We start from the raw sequence: 16,461 nt of genomic DNA on the forward strand, positions 1-16,461 counted from the left end.
ACTATAGAAAATGAATTTTACTTCAATTTATCAATACAATAATGACCAGGAACTTATTGGTCTGACGATTATAGGTCATCGCCACTTCTTATTTTCTTTGGAAACCAGATGTATAATAATAAATTACTATAAAATGTTGAAATTATCTGCAATCCACAGAAACTGTCATTGGAAATCTTCATTCTATGTTTATATGTAAACTAAAGCAGTATCATCCCATGATAAATCGGGTATGATCAAAATAGAATTTGAAAGTCGTTAACTCTTATGTTTATATTTATTTTTTATTTTGGTAAACTTGAATATTTGCTGTTTTTTTTATAAAAATGTGTTCAACGCATCGTTTTATTTTGTCATATTTCTTCTCTTTCCCTCTTATGCATATATTTTCAAAATTTATTTTTCTGACAAAAAAAATTGAATTCGCAAAATTTTTAAAACCACGTGGCAAAACAGAAAACTTTTTTATTATGAATTTTTTTTTAAATTTATTTAGTAATCTATAAAATAATAAATATTTTACAACTTTCCAGCGTTTTCAAATTTTGTAACCAACGAACCAAAAAAGGGGTGTCATATGTTTCACCGCTATAATGTGTGTCAGACAAACAGACGTCTGTGGCATCGTAACGCCTAAACGATGATGAACAAATTTGGATTTTTTTTTTTTCGTTTGAAAGGTAACTTAATGGAGAGTGTTCTTCGCTATGTTTCAAGTACGAGTTTAGTGTTCCGTGCCCGGAACAACTAAAACATAGGCGATGATCCTCAAAATCGATTCAATTTGGAGAAGGCTCTCAGGAAAAAGGTAATTAAATGGAGAGTGTTCTAAGATACGTTTCACGTGCGAGTTTAGGGTTAAGTACCCCAACAATTTCTTTTGTAAATTTCACTTGTATCATACTTCTCTCAATTATAGGTAAAGTGTAGATGATTTTCAAACGACTCAGATTTTTATAAAGCATTGGATTCGTTCGGCAGAAAATGCGCATTGTAAAAGCGCGATTGCTTTTTCTTTAAAGACGCTCTCATAAATTATCTAATTGTTTCCAGGGGAAGATTTACTTCAGGGCTTTTTGGGCCACAGTTAGAGTTGCCATCTCTCCAGATTTGATAATAATTGTCAGGCTAGGGTTGCCATCTCTCCCGACATCAACATAAATTCTCCAAAGTGCAGGTAAATAAAAATTTTTTTGATAATTTGTTTCATATTCGGTTATTTTAAATTTATTGAAGCATATTTATTTAAATATTTAACTATGGAAAAATTGAGCAGACAAAACATCAAAAATATCGAACAGTATTATAATTCGGTTGCGTAATTCACTATCTCCCGGCTTTCTGGTTAATCTCCAGACTTCCCGAGACTTTGAGGTAACAACCCTAGCTGCAGTTCAAGGCCCCGCCTATACAAAAGGTCCCCAATCACTATAGAAAACATTTTTCTCAGAAAATGGCAATTAGATAAGTAATTAGGCAGCCTAAATAGTATTAGCCCAGGGTCACACAAATTTACGATCCTCCCCTACCTCTTATTCTAACTATAGAATAATAATTTGAACTATGAATATACAAAAGGTGCTAAATTAATAAAATGCACGGCCACATTTGTATGCGTGTTTTCCTTTTTTCCTCTAAAAAGAAAAACCAACCCTTTGGAGGCTAAAAATGACAAGCATTTTACACATAAACAAGAACGCTTCAAACGTATTCCTAAATAAGGTATAAAAATATGCCCTCGACAAAAAATAAATGCAAAGAATTAAAATCCCTTTTCGTGCTTTTGAAAAAATATGACACAAGTTAATTGGGAAATTTGATTTTGAAAAATACTCATTTTATATTCATTACCCAAAACAAAATTGTACCTTACCATAATCTTTACGTGGAGAATGTCGAACATGATGCGATGTAATCTGGCCCATTTTTAATTATTTAATGCAGAAAACACTTTTACTGATGAAAAAAAATTAAGTAAAAAAACACACTTTTAACTCAAAATTTATAAAAAAAAAATAAATCACTTTAGAATAAAAAAATTATTTAAAAAAAAAAAAAAAACTTTACAATAGCAAATAACTATTAATACAAACAATAACAATGAAACGTATTAATAATTAGCTTCACATTAGTTTAATATTAAATCATTAAGCCAGCCGATCACCGGCATTGGGCGTCACTAACTAGTTGTTGAATTATTTCAACAAAACTTTTAATATTATATTTTAATCTCCCAACGCAATGCCAATGATATTACTTATAATGTGAAGAGTGTGGTTTGCTTGCTTTCATATGCACACAGAGGCTACTTACTATAACTCACTTATTCATTACAGTAGAATGCTATTATGCTAATAAAATAGTGCGGGCGGTGGGTGGGTCGATTTGAGAGGTTAAAAGCACGAATCGAAATTTATTTTATGAATCGATTAGAAAAGGCATCGAAGTTTACGAGATTAACCTACCAATCTGAAAAGTGGTCAGAGTACTTTTTAGAGACGGACGTCTGATTAAAGTAAAATTTCGTGTATATAATCTCTGTCTCTGGAGTCAGTAATTCATGGCAAAATTGAACTAAATTTGAGATATTGCAGAATAGAAGAATGGTAAACAGATATACATAGACTTAGAAATACATTACCATTCATTGAAGAAGGCCAATCTTTAATGAAAGGAAGAAAGCACTTGTAGTACTGCAAGGCTTGTACTAGGCGTTCCGAAGATCTTATGTCACTTCAAAATGCCTCTATAAGCAAAATCGTTGCAACTATTACAGACACTGGTCAGGCGGTAGGCACTCTGTACGTTTGAGCCTACCAGTACATTTCTAATATTGCAGGAGCTACCAAAGTGAGGAAGAGATCTGAATCTCCGATCTGAATTCGGTTGACTTCAAAGCGCTCTTGCTATTCTTAACATCGAATGGTTCATAGAGAAGTGGTCGAAGAGAGCTCAACCCACTTTTGTGGGTCTTACCCTAGGACAGTCATGCTAACCTAACCTAACCATGGGAAGGGATAGATTTGGCTATATATTTACCAAACCCAAAAATATGATCAGTCCCACAACTTTTTAGAATCGTACATCTGATAAAACTACAATTCTGTTAGATTATATCTGTTTTCAAAACGGCATTTTTCAGACGGCATTGAACCGTTTTCGAGATATATCGGTCCGAAACAGTATTAAGTTTGGAAAATAATGGCATTTGATTATGGTTGGTTATGATGTATCAACAGTGAAAGACCTTCCAATCACATTGATCGTGCTTTGAACTTGCATTAAAATATGTAGATGAGGCTAACGGTAATAGCTTGCAATTTTCGACATATTATGTTATCCCGAATTAGTACAAAATTTGGAAAGGGATGGTATTTGATGATATAATTGATTATGATATTTTTAATCGATAGTGTAAACGGCGTAAAGATTCAAATTGCGTGACAAAACAATCGTTAAATCATTATTTTTCGATGTAAACGTGACTGACAATTATAGGAGTAGGCTAGAAGTATTTTTTGGCGATAAGATCATAGTCCTAGGTCGTTTTTCGGGCGACATTTCAGTCTAATAGGTTTTCGTATACTTTTCATATTCCTTTTTAGACGAATTGCAAAGAAATTTTCGTTTTACGATTTATGCATGCTCATCTCCAATTCCATCCAGCGCATGCACTACAAGGCTCACTTATTATATACATTACAGTTGAATGCTAATAAAATCAAATACTATGTAATTATTTTATGAAGATTGACCAACACACATACAAATCACAGAACTCTTTCAAAATTATGTTATCCATATAAAAAAATGACAATAGAATTTTTTGTGTGTACATTTGATAAGAACAATTTGGAATGGTTTTAATTTTGTGTGTAATGAGGGTAAAAAATGAGATAAGCGTATATAATGGACTATTTAAAATAATAAATGTTTCTAATTGAGTAGACCCAAACTTAATTCAACTGAGTATGAGATATTCAAGTGAATGAAATGTCTAGTCTAGAAAGACCACTGAACATTTTAATGAAAAATTCAACTTCGAAATCTCACGTCTCACGCCGGATTTCATGACTATGCCGCACTAAGGAAGAAGCTCCCATGTGCAGCCCTTTTTAATTTCGTACTCGGAATTCTGGTTGTTTGCTGACTGTTTATAGATGAAATTTTAAAGGTTTTTAAAATTCTATCGCTTCTTAAATTGTATCGCCAGAGCCAATTGCCTCATTAGTCTAAGCCTAAATCCGGCATTGATACTTTCAACAACTATATTCACTTATCAACGTAAAATTGTCTAAAAGTGTTTGACATATGAATACAACTTAGGTACATATAAGTGTTTTTTGAGTACCAAACACTCAAACAATTTTTTTCGATAAGACTGAAACTTTTGTTGATAATCTATCTCCAAGATTGATTAGAAAAGGTTGCTGTTTCTATGAAATTATTGATAGAAAGATTTTTGGGCTGTGTACCGGTCAGCATATACTGCCACTCAAAATTCACCCTTAGAAATAATTCAGTAACTAAATTATTCTTCACAAGTATTTCTTCTAAAATTCTCGTAAAAGCGGGTTTTCAATTCTCAAAGCGAATAAAAATTATCTAAAATAACGATTCCTGTAGCGCACCCCACGACCCAAAATTGCAATATTATAAATATCGTGCACCACCCCACCCCATTTATTGGTTGCCAGCAAGTTGATTTTTGCATTTTTTATTCAGTTATTTCTTCATTATAATAAACCAATAAAAAAAGTTGAAATCAATTAGTATAGTTTTTGCCTCCGAATTCTTTAGGGAAAGACTGAATAACTTAAGATTTGGAAATTAATTAGGAGACGCCTGATAGAATATAATTTTATAGCCCTCATATGAACTTTTTCTTTGAGATATGGGAGAGGGGATAGGAATGGCAGCCTTTGTCGGAAGTTGAATTCTATAGCATTCAAAATACTCACAGAAACTGATCTAGGAATGTTCAATTGCAAAAAATAATTTATAACATTGACAAGTGGATTATTTTCGAATTCTTCATGATAAAAAAATTTTTTCCATCACAAAGAATGCATGGTCACGAATAGCTCGAAAACCTTCAATTTCATGCTAATTTTCATTAGAATCGATATTGTCTGAAAGAATTCTGAGGTTATATAGTATTTTTAGTGTGAATTATTAGACTATTTACTGAAATCATTGTAAAATAATTAATATATTTTCGCATACTGTCCATGTTTTATTTTTAACAAAATGAAACCATACAGAAGTACTCACATTTTTTTTATTCAATTATCTGTTCATACAGATAATAAAAGAAAAGGTATTTTCACTGTTAGTACAAAACACTATCATAAAAACAACATGATAACAAAATAATACTATAATACAATTTTTTATATACATATTATAAAAAAATTTAACCTACCACTGTTCTCATTATTAGGATCCGTAAACAAACATCCCTCTTTAAACTCTTTGCGATATCTCAAATTTAGCAATTATAAAAATGAGATAAAACAAAGACCACTGCTTTTTTTTGCTGTTAATTAATCAATCTCCCTTCTACTTTTTTATGTCGAAATTTTATTTTTTTTTTGCGAAAAAAAATATATCTAGACAGTTGAAAATTTGTATAAAAGTTTCTAGAAAATGCTTTTGAGATTAAAAATCTCATTTAAATTAAAAGCATCTAATAATAAGAAGTGCCTTGTGAAAGAAAAATACGATCTTAATCTTTATTTAGTCAATTTTTTTGTTTTAATTACAGCTTTATCAAGAAAAACCTAAAACACGTCAGAAAAGCACACGGTACAGTTAGTTAAATAAAAAAAGCTCCTTCATCAAATATTCTTAATTTCATGATCAAAAGCTTCTTCATAAAACTTTTACCAAACATACTTACTTCAACCACGTACTCTTCGCAGCATGTTCATGGTTTTAAACGCATATACAGAATATAATCATATTTTTTTATTTGAAGTGAGGGAAAGTTATTAAGAAAAGCCCGCTATTTAGGTCGGCTTAAAGCAATGTCTTAGTCTTACTATTATCCACGGTATTTATTGATTTTAGTCATACGGATAATGAACTTCGAAATCCGTAATGGCACTCATAATTTTTTACAATTCTGAAATTTTAGCGGGTAAACCCAAAAAAAAAAAGATGATGGAAAACAGAGATAGAAGTTTGCGCTATTCGCACCGTGCATGAGTTTTATTGGAGGCGTTTCCATGGTAACGATACGCTACTTTAATTATAGAATTTTATGGATTGCATTTATGACTTAATATTATTGTCTCACAAATTTAAATAAATAATTAAGATAATTTACATTTAAAAAAATAATATTTATGCAATTGGATTTCTTATTTTCACAATTTTTAATGCATTAAGTTTAATTATTTAGTGTTTTTCAATAATTTTAATTTGACATTTTCTATAACATTAACATGTATAGATTGGAAATTAGTCATAACATCCTCCTTTATCGCCAAAATTTTTCACTGGAAGCGCTGGCATCGTTTTTATTGTCCCTACCATAACTACGCATACAACGAATCATTCTTGACGACTTTCCCAGATGTATGTATTTAGGTAATGATTAATGGATACAATTTTCTTTTCACTTGAATGAATTTCAAACTCAATAATAATACATCTCTCTCAATTTACGTAAACAGTTTTTATTTTATCAGCTTTTAAATACTAAATGTAATAAAGAAATACACATTTTTTTCTCTGCATGCGTGCGTACTTCAAAAATTATTATGATCTTTTTATATTGAAGATGATACACAAGCACAATATTCATGATAAGTGAATACGTTTTTTTTTTAAATGACTTTTAATTTTATCATTTTAAAACTTTCATAGTCATTTTAATGTTATTTAAAATAAGAGCTTTTTAACATTATTAACGTCGTATTAAAGTTTTATTCATAAATAGGACGTTCGATAATAACGATTGCCCTGTTATTTCAAGAAGCGGCGGAATAGTTGATAACGATTTTGCCTTGCCTTTCAATTTAATCATATTGGGAAAATCATTTTATCACGCGACAACCTTTAACATGCGACAACATTTTAATAGATGTAAATTAAGAAACCATAGTAAGTTACAACAAAACTGTTCAAATAAAAGAATAAATTTTTTAATCAAAAATAGCTTGGATATTATTTTAATATGCTAGTCATTGCTGCTGTTTTTTATCTTCCCAGTACTGGCAGGGATCATAGTAGGTGGAGAAGACAGCTAAATTAAACGCAGTGCCATAATCTTATAAAATTTGCAATAAAACATGCGTTTTATTTAAAATATGACTAATTATTAAAGGTAAAAAATTATTGAAAAATAACAATAATTAAACTTGTTGCATTAAAAATTGTGAAAATAAGATGATTTTTAAATGTAAATTAACATAATTACATATTTAAATTTCTTAGAAAATAAATTTTCAATATAAAACATATAATATACAATCCATAGAAGTATATGTCCAACCATACAATTACATTAATAAAGTATTGTGTTTACTTTGAAAATTCCCTGAAATAAAACTCATTTACTAACTGAGTAACTGAGTTAAACTTAACATAAAGTTACACATAACTAAAAAAGAAAAATTGTTCTGTTGTGTTTTCAATTTTCAACAATAAATAAAATGTGAAAAAAATAAACAAATAAATATACAAAAACTATACCAAGTTTTAAGGATACTATTAATAAGATAGTTATAAGATTGCCGTTAATAAACTTTGTAATAACCACTCCTTGACAGTCGGGTAAAAACACCTGTAGTCTACGGAAGCCTGAATGGCTAACAATCAATTTATGAGAAAGAGGCGCTACCGCGCTACACTAGCTTATTTTTTAAATGTGTACTACTTATAAGTATAAAACCAACTTTTAAAAAGCCACTAGTTCGCTTTCAACAAGTTCACTTGTGACTTGTGGTATTATGGAAACGAACCTTTTTGAAGATGTCAGTCGGTGATAATTATCCTTTAATTAGACACTACCGAAACTGTCTGAAATTATTAATAATTATTTAGATATTATCAAATTATTTAATAATAATATGATAATGTTTATAATTTGTCTTATTTAGTTAGTTCAAAATTTTCTTTAGTATTATTTTTAAAATATAATGCTTTAATTGTTGATGTTTTTCTTTTGCATCTGCAAATTTCTAATTTTTAAACGTATTATTAAATGTTTATTATGACGTTATTAGAAATCAACACATGACAAAATACCGTCATCTTCAAAAAGGTTCGCTTCCATAACACCACAAGTCACAAGTGCACTTGTTGAAAGTGAACTAGTGGCTTTTTAAAAGTTGGTTTTGAACTTGTGGGTAGTACACATTTAAAAAATAAGCTAGTGTAGCGCCACTTTCTCATAAATTGATTGTGAGCCATTCAGTCTTCCGTAGTAGTCCCCCATGTATAGCTTAATTGCAAATACTGAATTTATTATTACATTATTATTAAAATTCAATAAGAAAAGAAATATCCAAAATCCAGTCGTCCTGACATAAAACTATTTCGTGACCTTGCCAGCTTTTATACCATAATAAATACAATTATTGTTCTAAATGGTAAAATGGTATTAGAATAATCTTATATTTATTATTTTAAGAATAAATTTTACATAATTGGTCTAAACGTGATGAAAAAATTCTAAGTTTTTATTAAAAACTTACAAACTTCTAATTATATAAATAAAATTTTCACAAAACCATAATAAGAATAATTTTTACATAGAAACCTTTAAAAAAAATTTAATTGTACTTTTACAACCAAAAAGTTTCAAATACATTATTATAATATAATTTCAAATAATTACCTAATAAAATCTACAACAATTCCCAGAAAAGCCATAAAATTTACTTACGAAATTTATATTAAACAATACAGGGTCGGATTAAGTAATAGAATGATTATAAATGAATCAAAAATTAAAATTCTAAAGAACCAATTTCTAAAACAAATTAATAAATAGAATAGTGTGGCAAAAGTTTCCAAGAGGAGGCGTACAAAATTCACCAAATATTATCGAAATATAAAGGGCTCCGATAATCTCCACACTTCGTTCTATTTTCCTTCGACACGTGTCAACATTTGGGAAAATTGACGATGTATTGATTACTTACTCTTCCACAAAGACAATTCAATCAAAAAAATTGGATTTTCATATTCGATTTTAAATCGGTGTCTATGTGTCAGTGTCAAGGCTTTTCTAACCAACGGCAATCAATCAATATGTGCAAAATAGGATTTTAAGCAGTAATTAAAATTTTTTGCAAAAAATAGAACCAACTCAAAAAAAAAACTAAAAAAGTGAATAATTTTAAAGAACCGATCACAAATCAATAGTTTCCTTCTAAGCAATTACGTTTTGAAGTCGACGCCAATGAATCGATTTTTATTAATTAAGGAAATGTTTAGCTTCGATGTCAAGGCGTTGTTACCCACAAGGGCATTATTCATTGGAGTCGGTACTTAAAAATTAATTTTTAATTTTTTGAATTGTTTGAGTTCTAATTTTTGGGAAAAGTTTATATTTTACACTTTTTAGTTTTGGCTTACCTTCGTGCGTAACAAACAATGTCTCGTATATAGTTCATACCTTAAAAACTACTCAAAAGATTTTGATGAAATAATTATGGGACCACCTGGAGAGTATATCCTTTCAAACAAACATTTTCAAAAACGATCCAAAGAGAAATACATAAAAAATACAAACAAGCAAACATAGAATCTCCTCCTTTATAAAGTCGGTTAAAAACTACCATAATATATCAATGCTAATTTAAAAAAATTATTTTCTATTCATCAACTTTCTGTAAGTCCCTGTTGTAGTAAATTTTGCACTCATAAAATCACACAAGTCAAGTTCTGTTCATGATAAGCTGTTGTCGAAATATCAGTTAAATTTTAAAATGAAGATGTTATTTCTTGGAAACTATTTGCTATTTATTAATAAAAATTTTAAACATTTATAAAACCCGAATTACGCGGATCGAGTAGAAGGCTACGAAAGACTGGTAGAGAAGGATAAGTTGTGCTCTACTCCGTGGCAGGTAGATGCGTAGAACAAAGAACAATTTTGCTGCAAAATTTGGCATTTTGATAACAAAATTTTTAACTACAATTAAAATTCTTCCGAAAGCATATAGTTCTTGAGCTTGAATTTGTCTAGATTCTAATGAAAGCTTAATCCGTCTCTGGAACAATCTTAAAACACAGTAATATTTATCAGATAGATATATGTACTACGTAATAAAAGCTCAAACAAACATTATTTTGAGTGAATAAAATGTAATAACGTTTTACATAATTAATGTGAAAATTACACACATATTTTAAATAATATCGAATACCGAACTTTATTACGTAATTTTGCGATATTCGAGATATCTTCACAATGTGCCTTATTCCATTTTCAAAATAACGTTTTGCATTTCGTTTTCAATTAACTTTAAATGATGTTTTGATAAATTACACAGGATTGTAGAACAATTTTTTTCTAACTTCTTGGGAAATTATTTGTTTCACGACAGATTTTCTTACAAAATCTCATTTAAAAACGACAAAAATTGGAAATTCGATTAAAAGAAGGAATTGTCTGTTTAACCTATTTGTTTTTTAATTTTCTAATTCCTCTGATGCTGCTTCGAGCACGTTTTTGTTTTACATCTTCTGTTTCCCGCATGGGAAATTTTTCGATTTTTTCAAAGAGACACCTCTTCAAAAAATTGCAAAATAGGCAAAATTTTTTAATCTCTGATTTGAATAAAACTCAGATTGTATACAATACAATTTGGTACCTATGACAATTAGATGCGTAGTTTATGAGAACTCGCTCAAAATAGTATAAGAAGAGATAAAATAGTAAATTTAAAGTAATTAAGGCCCAAAAAAACATAAATATTCAGTTCTTTTGACAATTAAACGAATTTTTTTCGACTTATCTCAAAAATCGCTCCGAAATAAAAGTTTTCATTCAGAATTTTCAACGATATTTCAAAAACAATTTACCCAACCGTTAAAGGAATTCGGTTTTAATACTTTTGGAGTCAAAATTAGATTACTATTTACAAAGTTTAATCAAAAAAATTTTTTGTTAATTTCTCGACTTTTATAATAGTACAAGATCCGAATTATGGTCGACCTTCACCCATCTGTTTACCGAATGAAAGTTATTTTTTATGAAATGTAAAATATTAACAAATATTCCTGTAACGGGTTGCCTTAAAAAATATGGTCCAGACCATTTTTAATATAAATATCAAAACTTGGAAAGCTTGTAAACATTATTTTTGACCAATATTTTGTGGCCAATCATATGCCACCGTAATTGTAACAAAATTATCTTTATTTAGATATGCGAGTCAATGAATTAACAGATGCACGTAATTACTATTTTCAACTTGTATAAATGCGATAATAGTGAACGAAAAAAGGCAAACGACATAGCTGCTGCATATTCTTTATGGCTTTTACTTTCGAGTAGATCAAAATTCGTAAGATATGCAAGTCAGTGAAAAATTTCTAAAAATTTTACTCTTGATATTTTCACTAAAAGTAGTCTGGACCACATTTTTATAGGCAACCCATTGCAGGGATATTTGTTAACATTTTATATTTCATAAAAAATAACTTTCATCCGGTAAACAGATGGGTGAAGGTCGATCCTAATTGGGATCTTAGACTATAAAGAGTTGAGAAAATCTCTAAAAAATTAAGAAATTCCTTAAGTAGAATAATTTTAGCCCAAAAATTGCAAAAATCGGGTTCATTTGACGATTGGATGAGTAGTTTACGAGACATCACCTAAAAACGCATACGAAGATCGATAACCCTGTGCAATCTCAATCAATATCTCAGAAGCTTTTGCCAAATGTTTAGTGTAAGTAGGCAACGACGCAACCTAAAAACAAAAAGCATGGAAAGCAAAATTTCTTAAACATTTCTTATGAAAAGCTTATATTACCCCAAAAAAATTTTCCTAGATCCGCCCTTGACCTGACATATTCAGAAAATGTACAAAATAACAATAACGATATGAGCAACAACACTGTAATGAGCTTTCTCTTGTATCATAATTAATAATTTCAAATATACTACAGGTTATATAGAAGCTAGTTTTTCTTGTCCATAATGCACTAAATTACAGGAGTTATTTTATTATTTAAATAGGTTCAGTATCACAATAGGCGGTAGAAGTGCCTCCATTTTAAGGAAAACCGTTTTAGGATATATCTTCATAACCGTGCACTTTAAACCTAAACTGGCAATAACCTTTATTATAGATAATTAAATTACCTATCTTTTTTGTAAACTAATTTTTTTTTGTATCACTAACCGTTTGTGACTTATACGACTATGACGATTTACTTATTAACTATTTGACCGATATGTCTTCTAATATTTGTTTAAATAAGAAAATGATAATAACTTAATTTTTAAATCTACAAATTTCCTAAAACGTTTACTTCAAACATTTCTAAAATTAATATTATATAGTCGTATAAGTCATAAACGGTTAGTGATACAAAAAAAATTAGTTTACAAATAAGATAGATAATTTTTAATTATCCACAATAAAGCTTACTGCCATTTTTGGTCTTAAGTGCACGGTTATGGAGGTATAGCCTAAAACGATTTCCCTTAAAATGGAGGCACTTCCCCGCTTATTTTTGTAAGGATTATGTGCATTTACATTCAGTATGTAATACTGAACCTATTTAATCAAAACAAGTGAAAACAAACAATTGACTGAGTTAATTGTTGAAATACCATGCATAGTCAGTGTTGATTTCTTTATCACATTACACATACAAACATGTGACACATACATAACTGATAATCAAGTATAGTACATATTATAAAATTTCCGCCTAATTGGCGCCCTCACGGGTAAACAGTGATGTTTACGAAAAAATGTTTCAAACAAAAGTTGTTTAATTTTTGATAAGGAACATTTTTTACATTTAAACTTTTGTTCTATCTCTAACGGTTTACAAGATGCGTCCTACGGACCCAAGACCCAATTGACTTATGATGCTCATTTACGAACTTGATCTCACTTTTCCTGAGTACGCTGTAAAAATTTCAGCTCGATATCTTTTTTCGTTTTTGAGTTATCGTGTCCACAGACGGACGGACGGACGGACAACTGGAAATGGACTAATTAGGTGATTTTATGAACACCTATGACAAAATTTTTTTCCTAGCATCATTATTTTTAAGCGTTACAAACTTGGGACTAAACTTAATATACTATGTATATTTCATATATACATGGTATAAAAATAACTCCTATAATTTAATGCAGAAAAAAATTATCTATAGTCTAAAGTAAATTGAGTAAAAAACATTTGTAGCAGGTATATTTTCTCCGTTATCTCTCGCTGATTATTTCTTAGAATTATAGACGACAATAATTGTGTATCAAACACTCATAGTCTGTTCTATAAAGTATTGCTTGCATAATATGCAAATTATATATACATAAGGAACGAAATAAATTAAGCGGAAATATTCTGTCTGGTCGCCTGTCTGTCACGTTCGTAAACAAACAATATGTCAATCTATTTTTCTATGACATAGCTATATTAAAATAACAAATACCAACAATATGTTTTCCATCTTAAATAGTTTAAAAGTTCAAGGAGAAATTTTTTTTAAACATAAAATTTGTAATCACTCAAAAGGGTAGGTTTAAATAAAGGCTGATTAAGAATTTCTTAAATACATTTTTATTCAATCAGCATACATCTATTTCAATAAAACCACTGCGCGTAATTCCACAAGAGCTTTTATCCCCATTTTTCTTCTTTTTTATACCCCGACTAAAAATAGAGGCGTTATAAGTTTAACATACCTGTGTATTTATGGCATCGTAGCTTCTAAACGGAAAACTAACTTTAATTTTTTTTTTAAGGTAACATGATCGACAGTGTTTTTAGCTATGTTTCAAATGCGAGTTTAGGGTTCCGTACTCGAAACAACTAGAAAATAGAATGAAAATCTTCAAACATAGCTAAGCACACTTTCGATCAAATTACCTATCAAACAAAAAAAAATCAAAATTGGTACATTCACAAAATTGGAGTTGGTTTAAATTTTGTATTTAATATTATTTTCTTAGAAAATTTCTTTTCGGTATTACTAAAACTTTTGTGACCAAAATTAGGCTTTTGAACAATTAGTTAAATTACAGGATAGGATAACATAGTACTTGACATTCAGTTCAGAACGACTAGAAATTTGAGAGATTATTGTCAAGGTCGTGTCTAACATCGCTTTATAAAAATTTACAGGGAATTTCCCTTTCAGTTTCACATTGGACTCTATGGTCTAAGTGTGTCCCACCCCAAGACAGTTATTCTAACCTAACCTAACCTACAAATCTTCAACCTTCCATCTTTTACATTTTCCGAAAAAAAAAATTATCTCAAGATGAATAATATCTACTACTGGGCACTTTGAGATGGTACCGAGATGGTCATAATTTTACCCGTTTCAATCATATCATTTTATATCTAAATATCTAAAAATGAATCACAGAAATCTAAATCTAAACAAAACAGCCTATTCTAAGAAGGTTAAATATTAAACACTAAAAATACTGGGGATTGTTATTGAAGATGACTACATGAAAATTTAATTTGTTTTTGTTTAAAAAGATAAAACTACGTCAAATAAATTCTCGCTGGGGGGTTTTTAAATGAATGTTTTTAATATTCTATTTTCAATGCTTAAAAATTAATTATAGCTTGAGCAAAAACTGAACAACTGTGTACATAATGTTTATGCACTGCAACGCAACATAAATTTTAATAGTTTTATAACTTAAGGTGGTTGGTGCAGAAATGTTTAAACTTTTTTGAAGATTCATAGCCATAGATATTGGAAACATATAGAATTGATTGCTTTAATCTATAATGAAAGCAATCATTGTAGAACAAATAAAATATATAACAATTTCACGGGAAAAAAAATGATATTTACGAAAAAATGTTTCAAACAAAAGTTGTTTATTTTTTCCTAGGAAACACTTTTTACATTTAAACTTTTGTTCTATCTTTTAAGATTTGCAAGATGGGTACTATGGACCCAAAACCCCATTGATCTATGTTGCTCATTTACGAACTCAAACTCACTTTTTACGTCCTGAGCACGCCATAAAAAAAGTTCAGCTCGATATTTCTTACCAATTTTTTTAAGGTTGTGTTTGAAAATTTTTTCTTATATTTTAAGTATCCTACAACCTGGGTTTATCTTGTATTGGGCCTACAAAATATTTAATAGTTCCCATTATAGTTTAAAAGGGTCTACTCTGTATATGATTAAATCGCCCAGCACTGATTTTTAAACATGCCATTCTTTAGTGTTAATATACAAAATACCTAACGTTTGTATACTTTTTAGAAAAATTAATATTAGAATATTTAAGCGATTTAATGATCGATTTCAAATGAATGAAATTTAATAATGTGTAAGCAATTGACAATTAACGATTTTCATCAATTTGATCAGATATGTCAAAAAATTTTAACAATGATTTTTTATTCAACTTCTCTATTTTAAATTTAGTTGAATTTTGCGAATCTACATGTTGTTTACACAAACAGCCTTAACTCAGTATCTGAGTAGTATAAATATTAGAAAAATTGGACATGAAACAGATAACAATGTTAAACAAAAATAAACAAAACTAATCTCTTTGTTAGCAAACAAACACATATGTTGTTTTAAACTGAATGTTTCCATGTAGATTCATTAAAAAAATAATACATTATTACTAAAATTAAATAATGACAAAGGCTAATCAGCTGATTGATTTAAATACTCATTATGATAACAATGATAAAATTGTACTTACTATTAAGTGACCATATATGAGAAGGCAGTGAATGGGCTGCAAATACTCTTCCTAGGGCCAAATTAGCTGCATTTGGACTAGGACCGGCTTCCTCTGTTGAACTGCTGTCAGTTTCTGGACTTGCACGCGGGGATACATCATAAACACCCGTCGCCGATGATGGTATAGGAATTGCTTCATGACTTGCATGTAAATCGGGCACACTACTTAAAGAACGAGCTCTTTGACGATCACTAGATATATGTACACCAGGTATGGCCCTTAAAAGACTAAAACCCGGACCAGACGAAACAACTTCTGAACTGCTACTTGTAGAAAATGTTCGCGTTCGAGGACTTTGATTACCATTTGCAGTACTTGCCTTCGCACCCATTACTGTCACACTTTACTTTTACGGTATTAATTCACAAGTTATTAAGAGTGTCGCACTTGATTTTAATATATTATCCAAAAAAAACATCTCCTTACACTTGTGACAAAATACTACCTGTATTGACAGGCGCCATTTTGCATCTTATGTAGGCGCTGACATCTAGCATTCAAATGGTTTTTTATTGTCAAATTAT

The 16,461-nt window shown here is 29.6% G+C and overlaps 1 protein-coding gene across 1 annotated transcript in view; it reads right to left on the reverse strand.

Annotated features, from left to right (window-relative positions):
* Positions 1-16,412, reverse strand: part of LOC123297802 (E3 ubiquitin-protein ligase ZNRF1) — a 104,077-nt gene extending 87,665 nt beyond the window's left edge. The window contains exon 1 of the mRNA XM_044879591.1: positions 15,896-16,412. Within this exon, the coding sequence (XP_044735526.1) occupies positions 15,896-16,268 (373 nt within the window). The 5' untranslated portion in view covers positions 16,269-16,412. The remainder of the gene's footprint in view (positions 1-15,895) is intronic.
* Positions 16,413-16,461: the final 49 nt, after the last annotated feature.

Source organism: Chrysoperla carnea, chromosome 4, assembly GCF_905475395.1.
Source record: "Chrysoperla carnea chromosome 4, inChrCarn1.1, whole genome shotgun sequence".
Lineage (NCBI taxonomy): Eukaryota > Metazoa > Arthropoda > Insecta > Neuroptera > Chrysopidae > Chrysoperla > Chrysoperla carnea.